General features: G+C 40.4%; 1 protein-coding gene across 1 annotated transcript in view; it reads right to left on the bottom strand.

Annotated features, from left to right (window-relative positions):
• LOC109042835 (protein scabrous) overlaps window positions 1-16,709 on the bottom strand; it is a 105,042-nt gene that overhangs the window by 12,933 nt on the left and 75,400 nt on the right. The window contains 3 exon segments of the mRNA XM_072297776.1: window positions 3,232-3,448; window positions 5,281-5,766; window positions 14,831-14,887. Of these exon segments, the coding sequence (XP_072153877.1) occupies window positions 3,232-3,448; window positions 5,281-5,766; window positions 14,831-14,887 (760 nt within the window).

Raw genomic sequence — 16,709 nt, 5'->3', positions numbered from 1 at the left:
TTGGGAATGAGAATGTTCCACGAAAAAAAAAAACGTCTAAAAGAAAATTAATTAATAGTGCCCACGTGAGTTACCGGCCAGGTTGCAAAAGGCAATTAGATCGGAAAGCAATACGAGCCGTTTGATCCCTTTCAGACCATTAAAAGCTCAAGCGCTCAGTGTATTCGTACCCATTTAGGAGGTCGAAAGTTTCCCCGACGTAATGTTAGCATCTTACTCTCGTACAGAACATTTGGACTGAGCAGACTGGGCTTTTTAAATTATTCCCTGCACACCAGACCCTCCCCCTCCCCCCGGCCTCGCGTCGCGCTGGCAAAAACCCCCATGGGCTAGCGAATTCCATTCATTCTCAGCGCGCGCGCGAGCGAGCGAGCGCGGGTGGGCGAAACAAGAGCTTGATTAACTTGTGCGATTCTCCACGCGCTGAGGGTTGATTTTAATGACATTTTTGAGCGTTCGGGGGATGATACATTGTGGAGTCGAATTGCACCGCCGCGTCCAACACCCCCGCCCGCGCTCGGCCAACAAACTTCGGAGTTTCGGTCGCTTCGTTAAAAGCTACTGTCTCCGGGCAGTTAAAAGTCGGGGAACTATTTCTCGCCGGGGAAAAATAACCGAGCGAATTTAATCACCTGATTCGCCGAGGATTTGAGTTGATTGAAATAGCCGCCTCGGTTCTGCATGGCGAGGCGTGAACGATCGATTTTCGATTTCCGCATTTGAAGCTATGGTTAAGAATTGATTATTAGGGTTTTCGTTGCGAACACCCCGTTTTTCGATCCTTTTCCATAGGTTTAAATGGGAGATCAATCGACATATCGCAAAGCACTGCTGCATGATGCATCGGCGGCGACGGTCGATTTGACAATGAGACCGCGTCTCACGAGAGATTTCGCTTTGTGAACCTCGCCGCGGGCGATCTAAAGTCGCGTTGCAAAGAGAGAAAAGCCGAACCTTTGCGGAATGGATGGCTTCCTGTCTGCAAGAGGGATGCGCACGCATAGGCATACCGCCGGTGGTTCAGAGGCGTGGCGTGCTTTGCGATAAATCGATTGATCTGTCATTCAAACCTATGGAAAAGGATCGATAAACAGGGTGTTCGCAGCGAACACCTTGATAATCGATTCTCTACCATAGCTTCAAATGGAGAAATATCGATAATCGATCATTCACGCCACGCCACTGCGGTGGTTTACGGTGTGAAGGTGGGGGAGGGATGAAGGGATGTCGTGGTTCCAATCGGTTCCCCTTATGTCGGGAAATAAACTGAAATGCGAGAGGTAGGGTGGCTGCTTGATTGCACACGGAGACAAAGTACTTCTCAGTCTTCACACTAATTTAGTTTGTAATAGTGTAAAAGATTTCTTCTTCTGCGCTGCGAAAAAGTGACTTTATTCAGCAGATATATTTTAACATGTCGGCAAGAGAGAAATATGCTTCTATCAAGAAACAGGAACCTTCTTGACTGCTTGATTTGAGCGGATTTAGGAGCACTTGACTCAAAAGGAAATCTTTTTGACGGGATAGTTGAGAATGTTTGGACCGCGTTAAGGAGAAAAGAATCAAGCCACATCAGCTATTGCCAAATTTAATTAATGCGATCGTGGTGGCACCTTCCTCGCACTGTGCCAGAAAGGTGGGAATGATTATCAAACAGATGGAGTTAACCACCGTGCTGAGGAAAAAGTTGTAGGGGCATTCGAATGTTGCCAAATTTCCTCTTAGAAAATATTAATTTTTGGGAAAGTCATAGTATTTGGACCGCGATAAGCAGAAAAGAACCTACATCAGCAATGGTCATTTTTAATTGGGCAATTTAATTTTTTACATGAAAACGGACGTGTGGATTTCTGTGTAATCGACATGAAGCCAATTCCTCAAAATTTTCAAAGAATTCCGCACAAACGTTCTCTTCGAAAAAATTAAATTGCCCAGTTAAATTTGGCAAAAACTGATGCGGCTCGGTTCCTTTCTGCTGAACGCGGTCCATTTTTGCTATAATCAAGTCACTTTTTTCACCAGTATTCTTCCCTATGAAGACCACTAAATTTCTTGATCAAGATGATACGATGATAGAGCGATACGATTTGAAAAAAAGATCAGCAAAAAGACCCAGTTCGACAAACCTCCTTCCTAATAGGCTAAAAATGGGATTTGTCTTATCACTAATACTCCGGCAAAAATTGAGCGATGTTGCCCGTGCAGTGTTGCCACTTTTAACCAACCTTACTGATTTATTATGTTTAATTGCAGAGTCACGCATCAATTAAAAAATTGAAAAATGTTAAAATTTCCGATTTGTATCAGTGCGTCTACTGCCTTGTTCAGTGCATTTCTTCAACTTAATTGAGTGTTTGTTTATCTCTTACGCCATCATCAAATCTCGCAGCGATGTTCAGTTTACAAATACGAGCACAAAAGACGCGAACTAACTCTGATGCACCGTACAGTTGCACCATTTTCCAAATGTGCAAAAAACGCATGATGAATCTTCTGAGCTGCTCAACCGAGCTGAGTCTTCAAAGTTATAGGATGCAATTCAAGCAGAATCGGATCCAGTCTTCTCAAACGCGGTATTAACGAGCTTTTATTTGTGCGGAAAACAGTGCATTTCAACACCCACTCACTCCGTTTCACCCCTATTTCCTACTTTTTTGGTGAACGGAGGAGACGGTTGCTTCTTTTGCCCTTCCTGCCTCTCGCCCAACTAGTCTTAACTGCGTTCGATAAATATACTTCATAAAAGAAGTACCTATTCTCTGGATGCAGGATGGATACATATCTACACATCTACTTTAAAAAGATGAAGAAAAATCAACAAAACACATTGATAAGTAGAATTACGAGGGCAAAAAACCGAGCCGAAAACGCAGTTCAAACAGCACGGCGCACGGCGAGGTGTATAGGCAACTATTCGAGCGTAGCGGTAAAGCAAATGGTCTATATCCTAGGTTGAAGGCGTTTTTTCGGGGGACCATTTTCCATAGTTTTTGAACGATGTAAATGATTGCGCTCTTACGCGAAATTCATACGGGCAGCTTGAGTTCAAGTCGCAAGTTATGATCTAAGGTTTATTGCATCTTTTAAACACACCTGCTTTATGAATCAGATGCATCATACATTTTTACTTTAGAAATATCATTGTTGATTTCAGATTTTGAATTGGTATCTTTATAGTTTTACTCAACGGCTAGGAGATAAAGATCTTTGACCAAAAGTGTCTTTACTTACCGGTTGGAAATTTTCGGACGATCTGATCATATTGCTTATGAACTCTAGTAAGTTGAGTGATGAGATCTGAAAATGAGGTATTTGAAGGGATGTTACTGGAGGTCATGTTGTGAACTTCAGCCTCTAATGAGTTGATCCGAATTTGATCAGCTTCCTGTTTGCTTTGCATGTTTGACAAACCCACTCCCATCGCCTTTACGGATACTCTCTGGTTATCCTGAAATCAAAAGCATAAGTTATTGAGTGAGTTTGCCCTTTAAGATTTTTCTGAGAGAGTAGTAATAACAAAGCCGAAAACATTGTATGGTTTAAATAAGCATGCTGTGGCATAAACCTTAAAAATCTTAAAATACGACTTTACTGCAACGGATATTGACACGTACAATTTGATCATAGAATATAGCCGTCTCCGTGAAATAATAGGAATACTCGTCACTCCTCTAGTATATATGCGTAACTTTCTGTTGGGATGCTCCCCAAAAAGTTTAATATTGGAGTCATATCGACAACAGGGCTTGTATGGAACTGAAGTTACGGCCTAAGTCAGAGGAGCGAAGTACTGTTTGAAACAAGTATATTTTCTGTTGTTTCAACAAGAAATTCCTGTTAAAGCATATCGCTATTGATCTACAAGGAGATGTTGTCAGTGTAAAGCAAAGGTACAAGTTTTTATGAGGCAGCCCGCGACCAATTGTAACAAGAGAAAAACAAGGGGAAAACGGGAAACGGGATAAAACGGGATAAATACAACTTTTTTCTCTCGGATCTCGGCCACCAACACGTAGGTCTTCGGTTTTTCATCGATATTTTTCGATTTTTAATTTATTCTCCGACTAGAAATGACTTAATTTTGAACCGAAATGTCCGGGTTTTCTATTGTTGTATTTTAGCCTCGTTCTGCGTTTTCCCCCTTGTTTCTCTCCCTGTATGAACCAAAATTGAGTATCTATAACGGGATTTTTTTTCTCCATGTACTCTACACACATACGGAGCACTGGAAAAAAAAAGACATTGGATCTAAAGTCTAGACTCTTGAAAACATTGACAAGAAAAAATACTCTTGATTCAATCAGGGCCAGATTTACCTACTTGCCGCCCCCTTCTCATTCGTTTTGAAACATCGATAAAAACCACAATGAACGTGCCAGCGGGAGGGGTGCATAAGACGCGTTTACTCGTGTTGGACACATTTTTTGCGAAGCCCTGTCAACACTACTAGAAAAGTTCACGGAACTTGTGTGCGAAAGTTAAGTTTCGTAAACCTATCTCTGTGTGGACAAGGCCTTCCATCATAAGAACTGAACGAAAAATTATGAAAGAACAAACATAAATATGGATTAATGATTTTAACTTCCGCCGCCGCGTGTTTGGCGCAATGCGTGAAGTATTCACGCAGTCTTGTAGGCGCTATCAGCTTTACGCTGACCGCAATGACCGCACTCTGTTTGATGAAATGCTTGAAGTATTCGTGCAGTCTTGTAGGCGCCAATTTGTGTTACATGCCGATCGCCGCGCCGAAGGCTTCTCTTTCTTTTTATCTCAAGTCCTCGTCATCATTTCTCTGTAAGTCGCGCCCCGTTACGGGCCAAATTGCGTGTTTTTAAACGATTGGTTTCTCTCTTAACTTGAAAAATGAAAGGTGCTGTCTCTTGTATCTCTGAAAGACGACAAAATTGGAAATTATATAATCTCAGGAAATGATAGATTTTGTCACCTTCTTCCGTTGTAATTTTTTTTTTCTAAATCCGATTTTTTTTATACCTACATTTAAAAAAATTGCAAAAATTGCCGCCCCCTATAGATTTGCCGCCATGGCCGCGGCCCATGTGGCCATCCCCTTAATCCGGCCCTGGATTCAATCGGATTTTTGCTTGAATCAAAACGAAATCCGCTTAAATTAAGAGGCTTGGTTCTATATTTAAGCTAGATTCTGATTGAATCAAGAGTACTTTTTCTTGTCCATGTTTTTTAAGAGTCTGGACTCTAGATCCAATGTCTTTCTTTCCGGTGAGCTGAAACGGTGGAGGAAAGTTGGGGACTCGGGGTTACCTGGTCCTCGGTGATTAGCTGGAGGGAGGAGGAGATCTTGGCGAAGTTGAACTCGAGCTTGGAGATCTCCCGCTGGAGGTCGGGGATATTCTTATCAACTTTGTTCTCGAGGGACTCGACCGACTCGAGGAGCTGGAGCATGGAGGAGTGGAGTTTGTCCAGGGCGGTGACTTGCTCGGTCACGTTGAGCAGGGAGTCCGAGTGCGTTTTCGCCTTCATCTCCAGCGTCCCGACCCGCGTGAGCAGGGCCATCCCTGTTTCCGCGGTGGTCGTCGCGCTCGTGGCACCTGCCCCGCCGATCTCGCCCTCGGCCACTTGCTTCTCCAGCTGAGCCACTCGCCGCTTCATCTCCGATTGGTTCGCTTGCAGCGTCCGCATCAGCTTGGACAGGTGGTCCAGGTTCCGCTTCCAGACCTTCCTGTGCCGGTACAGCCGGTCCCCGCCGTCGCTCACCTCCGTCCGGACGTCCAGGTTCGAGTCCACGTACTGGAAACAAACAAAAACAAAAAACGGGAAATGAGTTTTGGTTAATACACTGTTCAGACATAACAGTGGCTGCGAGATTGTACATAGATGGCGATCTCCCGACCTAGTTTTTAAACCTGGATCAAACGAGGAGTTTTATTTGGACCGCGGTAAACGGAAAGGAACCAAGTCATATCAGCTATTGCCAAATTTAATTGGGAATTAACGTTGAATTCGCCAGAAGAATGTATGTACAACAGAAATACTCACGAGCATTCTGGCCTCTGTTTTCCAATGCCGCAATCACACGCTGAATTTAGCAGCTGAATGTGGAAGTCAACAGTCATCGCCCATCGGCTGAAATTTCGCAAATGTGAGCCATTTTCATCCAAATGTGTATCAAATCTACTCGAATAGTTCAGACAAATACAACATTGGTCCGATGGTTGCTGAATTTTGCGCGTCACGCGCAAAATTCAGGCATCGGGCCGATGACTTCCACATTCAAGCCACTTTCAGCTCCCACATTCAGCGTGTAATCGCGGCATATGTTGAGAGAACTTGGAGATCTAAGGCCAGGATGCTCACGAGTACATGTATTTTTGTTTTAATTAGGAAATTTAATTTCTCACATGAAAACGGTTGTGCGGATTTTTATACAAACAGTGAATTCCCTGCATGGTACAAAGAATATTCTTAAAATTATTCAAAGGAATCTGCACTAACGTTTCTTGTAAAAAAAGTAAATTGCCCAGTTTAAAGCGCACTAGCTGATGGACACATCGTAACAGTAGGTAACTAAACTCTTGTTAAAATAATTTGACTAATTAGCCCGAACGAGGATAATGAATGAGAAAAAGAGGGAAGAAAAGAATTGATATTGCTCCCTCTAGAGGGAGGGTAAAGAGGCGAAGCCGCAAAGTAACGTTTCTTAACGCTGGCGTAGGAATATTATTATTTGCACAGGAATTTAAAGGCGATAAGCTCCTAGTTATCGGTGCATGAATGGAGCTATAAATTCAAAATTAATTGAAGGCGTGCGCCTGACTTTTCTTCCCTTCTCTTAATCGTTTTGGCGAAGCTCGGAGTTCCCCCTTTCCTCCCCCTACCTGATCACTCCCCCATTTCTTCCTACCTCTATAATAATATTTTGAGCCCCGCATGAGATTTAATTCCATGCATGGATCCCTTGCTGATGACTCGGCACGTGCGCTAATCATTGGCGGATCTGGAAAATTGGCAACGTTGCTTTTTCTCCATTTAAACTTTTTGAAATATATCGATTCTCGGAGGGGCTAGGTGCTTCGGAAAGAATCGATTATTCAGCACAGATTCAAATGGAGGAAAGCCAGGTTGCCAAATTGTTGTATCCGCTCTGCTTGGCAAGTGCGCTAATTAATAAATTTACATTATAATTCATACTGAATCAAGATACTGATGAGCTTTTTGCGGAATAAAATCAGCGTAAACCGTCGTTGTTGCGAGTATTACTAGAAAACTCCGAGAGTTGTAAGTCTTTTTAGGGACGAAAATTCAAATTCAAGTCAATCCAAGCAAAGAACTAACGGATCCGCGATTCAATTTGCGTACAAAAATGAAAATCTTCCGAGAAATACGTGTTTGAAGTTTCGAAATATCATGGATCCTCATTGCGAGATGAAAGTTGGAACTGACTTTTTTTATGCTGAAAAATTAGAATATGGGAGCAAATTTCTCACAGAAAAAGCAATAAGACTAGTTTTACTTAAAATCAATAATACCTCAATTTTTTCGAAAACTGCACTTTAGCGCCTTGTTCTCCGAGCCCCTCCAGGCTCGGACTGGCCATAAGGCCAATCGGCCATTGGCAGATACGCCCCTTGGCGCGCCAAAAACGCGCCCCTCTAACAGATAGCAAAATAAGAAGAGAAAAAAAATTACGACCGAGAATATATGCGGAAAATTTCTTAAATGAACGGAAGAAGAGTGAGTTAGGAGTGAAGAGAGGTGCGGTGAACAGAGATCCAAGAACTACTTTCTGAGGCGTAAACACTTTTCTGTGAAATTGTCACCTTTTTGTTGACATACAGGCGCTTATTATCACCCCCCTCCTTCATTCTCTTAATGTGTAACTCCCGTAGAAGCGATAGCCGGTTCGATTTTTAGACATACGCACACTTTATAGACCTCTTGAGAGACCTTTAAACATATTTCTTCCTTTTCAAAATGACTATTGATTTGGACATATCATACCATGTCTCGGGCAAACTGAATCTTAATTTATATCGAAATTCAAAAGTAAGAGACATCTAAAGTGTAAACGCGATACAACTATTCTCGCAAGATGGATGTCCACATTGCATATGAAAAATGTAAGACGCGATGGCGTGAGTCGTTAACTCGCAATGCTCTGCTCTAGTTTAAAGCAACATTACAAAGAAGACAAACGGAAACAAACACAACATAGAAATAGAGGGAGGGAAAGGGTGCGCGTTAACGACGGCGCAGAGATACAACTATTCGTATACTTTATGGTCGTCCGTGCTGCGTCTGAACAATTGAAGGCACGATGACGCGAACCGTGAGCTCTCAATGCTCTGCTATATGCTGTCAATGAAGTGTCGCTCAGATTCGGGAGAAAAGTTAAAAAAGAGGCCCGAACACATCTCTCCGACCTTCGGCTGTGTTATTCACGTAGTGCTTGAAGCACCATTACGAATAAGCAAACGCAAACAAACACAATATGGAAATGAAGCGAGGGAAAGGATGCGCGTTAACGACGGCGCAGAGATACAACTATTCGTACTTGATGGACGTCCGTGCTGCGTCTGAAAAATTGAAGGCGCGATGACGTGAAGCGTGAGTTCTCAATGCCCTGCTATATGCTGCCAATGAGGTGTCGCTCAGATTCGGGAGAAAAGTTAAAAAAAAGAGGCCCGAATACGTCTTTCTTGTCGTCGGCTGTGTTGATACTCGTTCTTTCTTTTTTTTTTCAGGTTCTTGCCTGATTCTTTTTTAGGATGGATTTTTAGACCCACGTCTTAAGCTCGTGTAAACCGCAGCACTGACACGGTTTTTATGGAAATAATGGTGCTTGGATGCGTCTAGTGGCTTTAATTTTTTTTTTTTTTGTTTTCTTTAATTTTAGAAATCTGTCGGTCACTTCAATACGTTCAATTTTACAATTTTTACTCTGTACGATTAACAAACTTTGAACCTGAAAATAGCGTAAACTTGTGCTGCTTTGCCAAAATTTTCTGAACCCCTCTCCACGAAGGGGATGCCCCATTAGGAAATATCACATTACGCCCCTTTAACCAGCCAAGGGTCCACGCCCTCAGATGCGAGCCAGTCCGACCCTGAGCCCCTCACGTGTATTAAAATACTTAAATTCTACCGTGTCTAATCCATTAAGTTAGCGAGTAACTGTTATGAAAACGGCACAAAAATGACTGTATCTGAAGTGAGGAACTAGGGTTGAATTTTTGCATTTTCAGAACGAGAGCTGAGAACTCATCAGCCGTGCTGAGGAAGAACGCCTTATGAACATTCGAGTGTTGCCAAATTCCCTTTGATGAAATGTTTATTTTTGAGGAAAATTATGAATATTTTTCCTTGAAACTTCCAGGAACTTTAGATCAAAATGCGAACAAAATTCTCTGAGAAATGGAAGAAAAATATTAATAAGTTCGCTAGGGAACTCGTGTTTTATCAAAGAAAATTTGGCAACTCCTGAAGGTTCATACGGCGTTTTTTCGCAGCACGGCAGTCATGTTCTAATGCTTGAAGCGAATTTGCAGCTGTCTGATTTGGATAGTGCGAGTGAGTAACGCGAGGAGAAGAGACCAACAAGAGCAGTGATTACCACTTATTCGAACTTCCGCTCATGCTTTTCATGAATGTTGGATTGAGTTTTTCCTTTTATTTTTCCTGCCTCTCAATCAACCGCCGCTTTTCCTCCCCATTTTTCTCCGAATTCGCCCTCACGTCAATTCTCCCTCGTTCGAAAAAATCAACGTCATATTTTGGTCTCGTGGCCCGGTCTTTGTATGATGTAGACACAAATAACAAATATAAATGTAAATGGATTTATAAAATTAAATCGAATCGGGAACGATGCAATCAACCGTAAGACGAAGCGGGAACGTTACATTCAAAAGGTCATAATAATACAAAAAAGGTTTCACTATTGATTCTCGGGTAAATACAAGAGGAATAATTATAAACCTAATGATGATAATAAAGGAAACATTAAAATTAATTGTAATTAAAGATGTTGCAGTTAGCAGTTTGTATTGAGGACGACACGATAACAAGAAATTTAAAGCCAAATTCCTGCATTTTTTATATAAAAAATGCAATAATGTTATATTTTACCTGAAGCTTTTCGATCACAGGAGGTCATCCTTAGAGGTATAAATATTGCAAATACAATGTTGTGGTGAAGTGTACATGGTTCATAGGAACAAAATAAACTAATAATAAAGAATTAATACAGGATGAGGATCTGCTCTGAGGATGATCTTCTGTGATCGAAAGGCTTCAGGTAAAATGTATCATTGGTTCATTTTTTATATAAAAAATTCAGTTATTTGGCTTTAACTTTCTTGTTATCATTGTCCTTAAAGTAAAGTGTATTGAATCCAAATTAGGCTTGCTGCGCTGTATAGCACATTATTGATTGAAAAATCGAGCTACAAGCGAATATAAACGAGTAATATTTCAATCTTCATGTAGATAAGAAACAATGTAAATTTGGATTTGTCTTACTCTTCTCTATTTTTGAATGAATGCTCAAATCATCGTCTCTCTCACGAAAGAACTTAACTCCATTTCGATGTCGCCAAATTTCTCCGCGCAAATTGCACTATAACCAGGAGAATTTTGGGAATTATCAAATGAAAATTTCACCGATTTTTCTTCTGATCCCATGCACAAATCAGACTTTTCGACGAAAATTGCGCGGATACATCCTTATAAAAAATTGAATGGTTCGAGTCAATTTTGCAACCCTGGAATGGAGTTACTTTCCTTCGTTTGGGAAACGACAAAATACCTATGTAAAAGTATGCAGGAATGTCTATGTCCACATCCTGGGGCTTAAAGGAGGCAAGTACCATACCGCTAGTCATCCTGTTCAGTTAATTTTTTTCCTCTCTTAAATCAATGCTAAAACGCTCAGAAAATGAGCTAATTCTCGGCAGTCTTTTGGGGATGAGTCGCGGCTAGAGTCGAGGGTTTATTTGAAATGAGTCGCATTTCAGTAAATTGAATATTTTAACGAGGCAGGGACACCTTAATTTCCCCTCCTGAATGATCCTCTTAGTCTCAGTTGACACAAGGAGAGCTCATTAGCCTCACTTTTTTTCAGTTAGCTAATTTTCCTACATTGTTACGCTATACCTTAAAATTAAACATTAAAATCGCTATCAACCCCAAGCACAAGCTATTTTCTTCGCTCCCTAATTGACTCTCCGGTGTAATGTTATTTATTTTTCTCATAATAGGCTCATCATTCCCAGCTAAGTAATCATAGAGCTGCATTTCCACGGAAGATAGCACGAGCTCTCAACGAGAAAAGTATACCTCTGAAAGATTTTAATAATGCTGGAATAATTAAAAAAGAAGTGAGAGCCGACTGTGACAGATAGTGACAGCCATCTTCGTCATTGTGTCCTCTGAAAGTTTTTGTTGATACTACATCATCGAACCAGGGTTCAGTTGCCATTATCCATTAACCACCGTGGTATTATTTCAATGAGCCTATCGATGACTGGGGTGGAAAAATACGTATCTCGATTTCGAAATAAAAAATGGTTCGACGCGCGCTCTTCGGGTCTGGTTATGTAAGTTCGAGGGTCGTTCAGAAGGTGAGGTTCCAATTTTTTCTCTACAACTATTACTGCTAAAAAAAATTACAAATGTACGTTAGAAAGGTAACACCCTAAGCTTTTGAACGATGTATTAATTTTTGATTTTTGATTAAAAGCTGGCTTAGAAATTGCACTTTTCCAAGGTCGCCTCGAAACATTTACTGGCACCTCTTGAATGTCTGAAAATTGTGAGGAGTGTGTTACCTTTTTACCGGTACGTTGCAATTTTTGTAGCTTTGATAGTTGTTCAGAAATTAAAAAGGGGACCTTACTTTTGGATGACCCTTGTACATCTCAATTATTACAAACTTGATATGCTCATACAATCAGTCAGAAAATCTAATTACAGCACATCATCTTCATTCATTATGATTCCCTTCGATCAAATTTTGAAGCCGGAAAAATTCCAGACGAATTCCATTACGAAAATGATCTTTTTTCTCGTCACACAAAATCTCGGGAATTGCGTCGAGCTGAAAAGGAGGACCGTGAAATGGAAGAAGACATGACTATTTCATTCACACACTGTGTCTTTCAGGTGCCTGGTCTGAATCTGTATGAGCGTTTATGAAAAAAATTAAATGTAACATTCAGTGACACAACTCTCCCTCAGTTATTTTTCTGGGTCTGAAAATGTAATTACTTTCTTGCGCCTGTGTTCTTTTCAGGGTATCCGCGAGGCGGTGCCTCGTTACAGACTGTAACCCCTGTTGCCGAACTGAGCTAGTAAATCGAATGATTTGTACGAAGAAGGGCACATGCACTGCGAAATTTCAAGGCATTAACAGCTGTTTTTCGAAATAGCCATTCAATTACATATGTATTGCATTGAGCAAAAAGGAATCATCGCGATTACAGTGTTTTCAAAATTTTGCAACTTCGTCTTTCCTACTAAAAATACTCAATATACGTACAGTTCTAACACTTGACACAATTATTTTCCTTTAAAATTGACAATTTTTTGGTGGGAAGCAAAAAACTTTGCTGTTCTGGGAACTTCCTTAAATAATTATGAAGAAGCAAAAATTTCACAACACAGGAATCGCGCTGGTTCCATTTTGCTAAGAGCGATCCATACATGTGCCGCAGGCAAAAAGTCAAACCAGGCATTTTATCGAATGCCTAGGTAGATAGTCAAATTTTCAGAATTCACGAGGTTTTTTATCTTTTTACCAAGACCTCTCAAATTTTCAATCCTCTGAGTCTAAAAATCTATCTAAGTACTGACTGTCATTGTATTTCCCGTTCAAAAATGCTCCTCCAATTTCTTCAACCGTCCAAATCATGAAAATTCTTTATTTTATACAATGCTGCATATTATTAGATAATATACATTTAAGGGCTATAGAAAGAACTTATTTATCATTCTATGAAGCAAATTTTTTAAGAGAATTCTTTCCCACACGATCAAAAAAATATTCTATCTACAGTTATCGAAATAATCAGAATATGATTCTTAGTGAGAATATTTGACTATTTGCCTATGCATTTTACAAAATAACTGTTCTGACTATTTGCCCGCGCCATCTGTGAGTATCTATAGCTGACTTTAATCTTGTCTGATCTGTTTACGTGATACAAATTTTAATACGATCACCCTTAATTAGCTGGAGAGCAGTTTTTTTCTGTTGGTACAAAACTGACCTGGCGGCATGAAACCACATTGTTATAAAAATATGTTTATTTTGTATGAATGGAAAAAAAGTTTCATTTTTCCTATTGTTATTGTTAGGCCACGTCAATTCACTACTCGAATCTTCCGTTTGAGGCAGTGCCTTTCATGAAGAAATCAAACCTTACAGATCGGCTGAGATGTATTGTTACGCAATAAATTATGAAAACGCCTTCCCCAACTGACGTTTCATTTTACCGATACATGCTTCAAAGTAATTTCCCTTAGCGGCGGGATTCACATCCTTCTTAACCAGAAATTAAAATCATCCAACGACAAAGGCCGTCATTTTGACAACAAAGGGAGTGACAACTCTTTTTGTCTCGATTTTAATTAGAACATCTCGGCGGACTTGGATAGGGCGAGCAATATCAACAAGAACAACAAAGTACTTAGACAGGATATCAGAGGTGTACTTCGCGTAGTTCGTTGACTCGACCGTTGTGAAATGGTGCGCGCCCCCAGAGAGGTAATTGGCCTTTTAGGAGATAGTGATGATTAGACTTAGAGTGGCAAGTCCAACTCTAAATTAGTGACAGCTGTTGACAGGGAGAGGAAAAGAGAGTTTTTGCTGATTAATCTTTTGGTAGAAAATTTTAATACCCCCTTCCCCCCCCTCCCCCCCGAAAAAGGTATTTTATTTCATTAAAGCAGTCCCGCATTCGAAGGATAGAATCGTTTTTGACTGAAAAGTTTCATACATTGATCCTTGTCGTGTCACATATTCCATACCGATCAAAACGAAAGCGAAAGCAAAGATGACACGTATAGGGGAGGTGAAAGCGCCTTCAATCCATCGGATATGCAAAATAGATATCCGATAAGTAGGAATAGTTGCACTGATCAAGGCGTTGCTATTGACGAGTGTGCTAACGCGCGTTGCAAAAAGTGGTGACACATTGATTATAAGAGTGGATGGACGGTCTTAATTTGTTCCCTCAACATAAATGAGACGCAACTATCTTTTTTTCTTCCTTGATTATTCCCACACACCATTATATAGAACTTTTGAAGGCAACTCTTGACCACACCATTTTCCGGGAATTTTTTGTGTCAAAATGTTCGCAGAACGCTTTTTCATATTCTCAAGTTTTGAGTAGGTACTAACAGCCCTGTTTTCGTTGAGAATCGCGTGTCGTCACCTTCCGGTCAAAGTATCGCAAGCGCCATGCGACGTTTAAAAATTTCTACCACCGTTTATTTTTTTACAGAGAAATAGTCGGTTGAATCTATTTGAAAATTTCTCTGAATTTTATCGGCAGCACGAAGAAAATTCAGTGAAATTTTCGGACTGCCTCGTTGATCGATTTCTCCGTAGAAATATTAAATATGGCGGCGGAACTTTTTAAACGTCGCATGTTGCCTATGATACATTGACCGGAATGAGAGGATGTAAGGATAAAACGAAAGTTACATGACTGAATGTAAGTCAATGAAATGATAGGGGTCAGAAACGGGCTACAGAGAACAGAAACAATAATAAGAAGGGAAAAAGGGAAGACAAGAAAGGTGCATTGAGTAGACAGCCTACAGGAAATGACAGCTGCGGTGCAATGGTTACCTTGTATATTTTGAGCGCGCCATCATTCTGTTTTGACCACTCCGCCGAGGACTGCAGCTGCAACAGAGGAGAGAAACATGCCTCGTAAGTAGAGGTAATACTTCATTCAATTCATAAAATATTACGCTCTAAACGGCGGTAAATTAGATTTTTAAATTCCCGCCGATCGTGACAGACACTGGGAAAAAGCTGCGGAACTTCAGATGCGATTCGGAGGTGTCTTTGCGGAGCTTACGATTGGGTGTTGCGAAATGTCACAAGTCAAATCCGCCGAGTTATTAGCCCGAGGCGTCTCCTAGAGACGCGCTTGTGAGACGCGCTTGTGGAACGCGCTTTCAGTTCTCTGAGAGACGCGCGCGGGGAGTCGGGAACACGGTGCAGACGGTGCTGTAACTTTTTGATGATTAGAGCTTGGGTTTGCAAGAGGAGGTAACTTAACCAGTAACCTAATATACTGACTCATTCGATGAAAGGCTCGGTTGAAGTCTCGCTTCTGTACTGCCGTACTAAGGAAAAACGCTGTATGAGCCTTCAAACGTTGCCATGTTTCCTTCAATAAAAGTTGATTAACCGGAAAAATTGAGAGTATTTTTTTTTCAAAATTTTCAGACAATTTTGTCCGCAATTTAATGTAAAACGTCTGAAAATTTTAGGAAAAAATATTCATAAATTCCGTGCAAAATTCATGTTTCATCCTGGGAAATTTGGCAATCATCAAATTTCCATACGGCGTTTTTCCTTAGCACGGGAGTATAGGAGTATAGTCTTTAGTTCATGAATCCATATCGATGCTGAAAATCCCAAACCACATATCTCATCTGCGGTGTTGAAAAATCTCCGGTCCTATTTTAAATTTCAAAGGAGAAAGACTCGACATCACTCCCTTGAAGTTTTCTCAGAATTTACCTCGCACAGAAGAGAAAAATCATGAAAGTTTTTGAGAATGAACATTGAGTAGTTTTCCATTTAAAGACAAAAGTATGGCAGGAAGTCTGCAAAGTCGCAAATCGAGATACGTGGTTTGGTAGTTTCACCATCGATATCGATCGATTTTTACTAAGACACACTAGGCCGTATCAAATCTCAACCGCGGGCGGGGGGTCTGAAGATATATCTCTCCATGCGACTTAATATTAAGTTTAGATTACTTTCATATTTAGAATATTTCTCTCAACTTTGAATTTTTGAAAATGGCAAATTTATGACTCGTTGAACAGGATACTACTCCAAACTCAATTTTTTAAAAAATGGAACTTAGTTCGACTCAATTAAAATGGGTCCATATTTAGGCGTTTCTCAGATAAAATAACGTAATTGAATCTCAACGTCGCAAAAAGCCCTCTCTCAAATTTCATTTTTAATAAGATACTTTCGGGAATTTCCGACTGAAAATATCAATTCGCTTTCAGTTGATAAGCCGTAAGGATTGGAAAAGTTTTGAAAGGAAACCATAGAGCCTTATTTTTTTGAAAAATTTTGTTGTACGAATCACTTTTTATTCAACTTGGGCGCAAACCAAAGCACAGGGTAATTTAATGATTATGGATAGAAAGAGCCAGAAACCACAAAGCAAAATTGTTCGAAACCCGACCGCAAATCGACAAAATCTAAAATAAGAGACTGGAGTGGGTAGGTATTATTACACGAGTAAAAAAGCTTGAAATAAAACAGCAAATAATGTTTGAAAAGCTAAGATGTTGAACTCCAGTTCTTACTTTTCTCACAGCAACGCTGAAGACTATATTGGAACAATTTTTAGTCACATAACAATTGACTGCATTGTATTGTAAAATGATGCTTGTTATCTAGCTCCATAACTAGAATGAAACGTTGACTTAAACCAGAACTAATTGTTCCAATTTTTGTTAGAACGACTGTA

Source organism: Bemisia tabaci, chromosome 3 (assembly GCF_918797505.1).
Source record: "Bemisia tabaci chromosome 3, PGI_BMITA_v3".
Taxonomy (NCBI): domain Eukaryota; kingdom Metazoa; phylum Arthropoda; class Insecta; order Hemiptera; family Aleyrodidae; genus Bemisia; species Bemisia tabaci.
The sequence above is the reverse complement of the archived record's forward strand: the minus strand, read 5'-3'. Positions and strand labels throughout refer to the sequence as shown.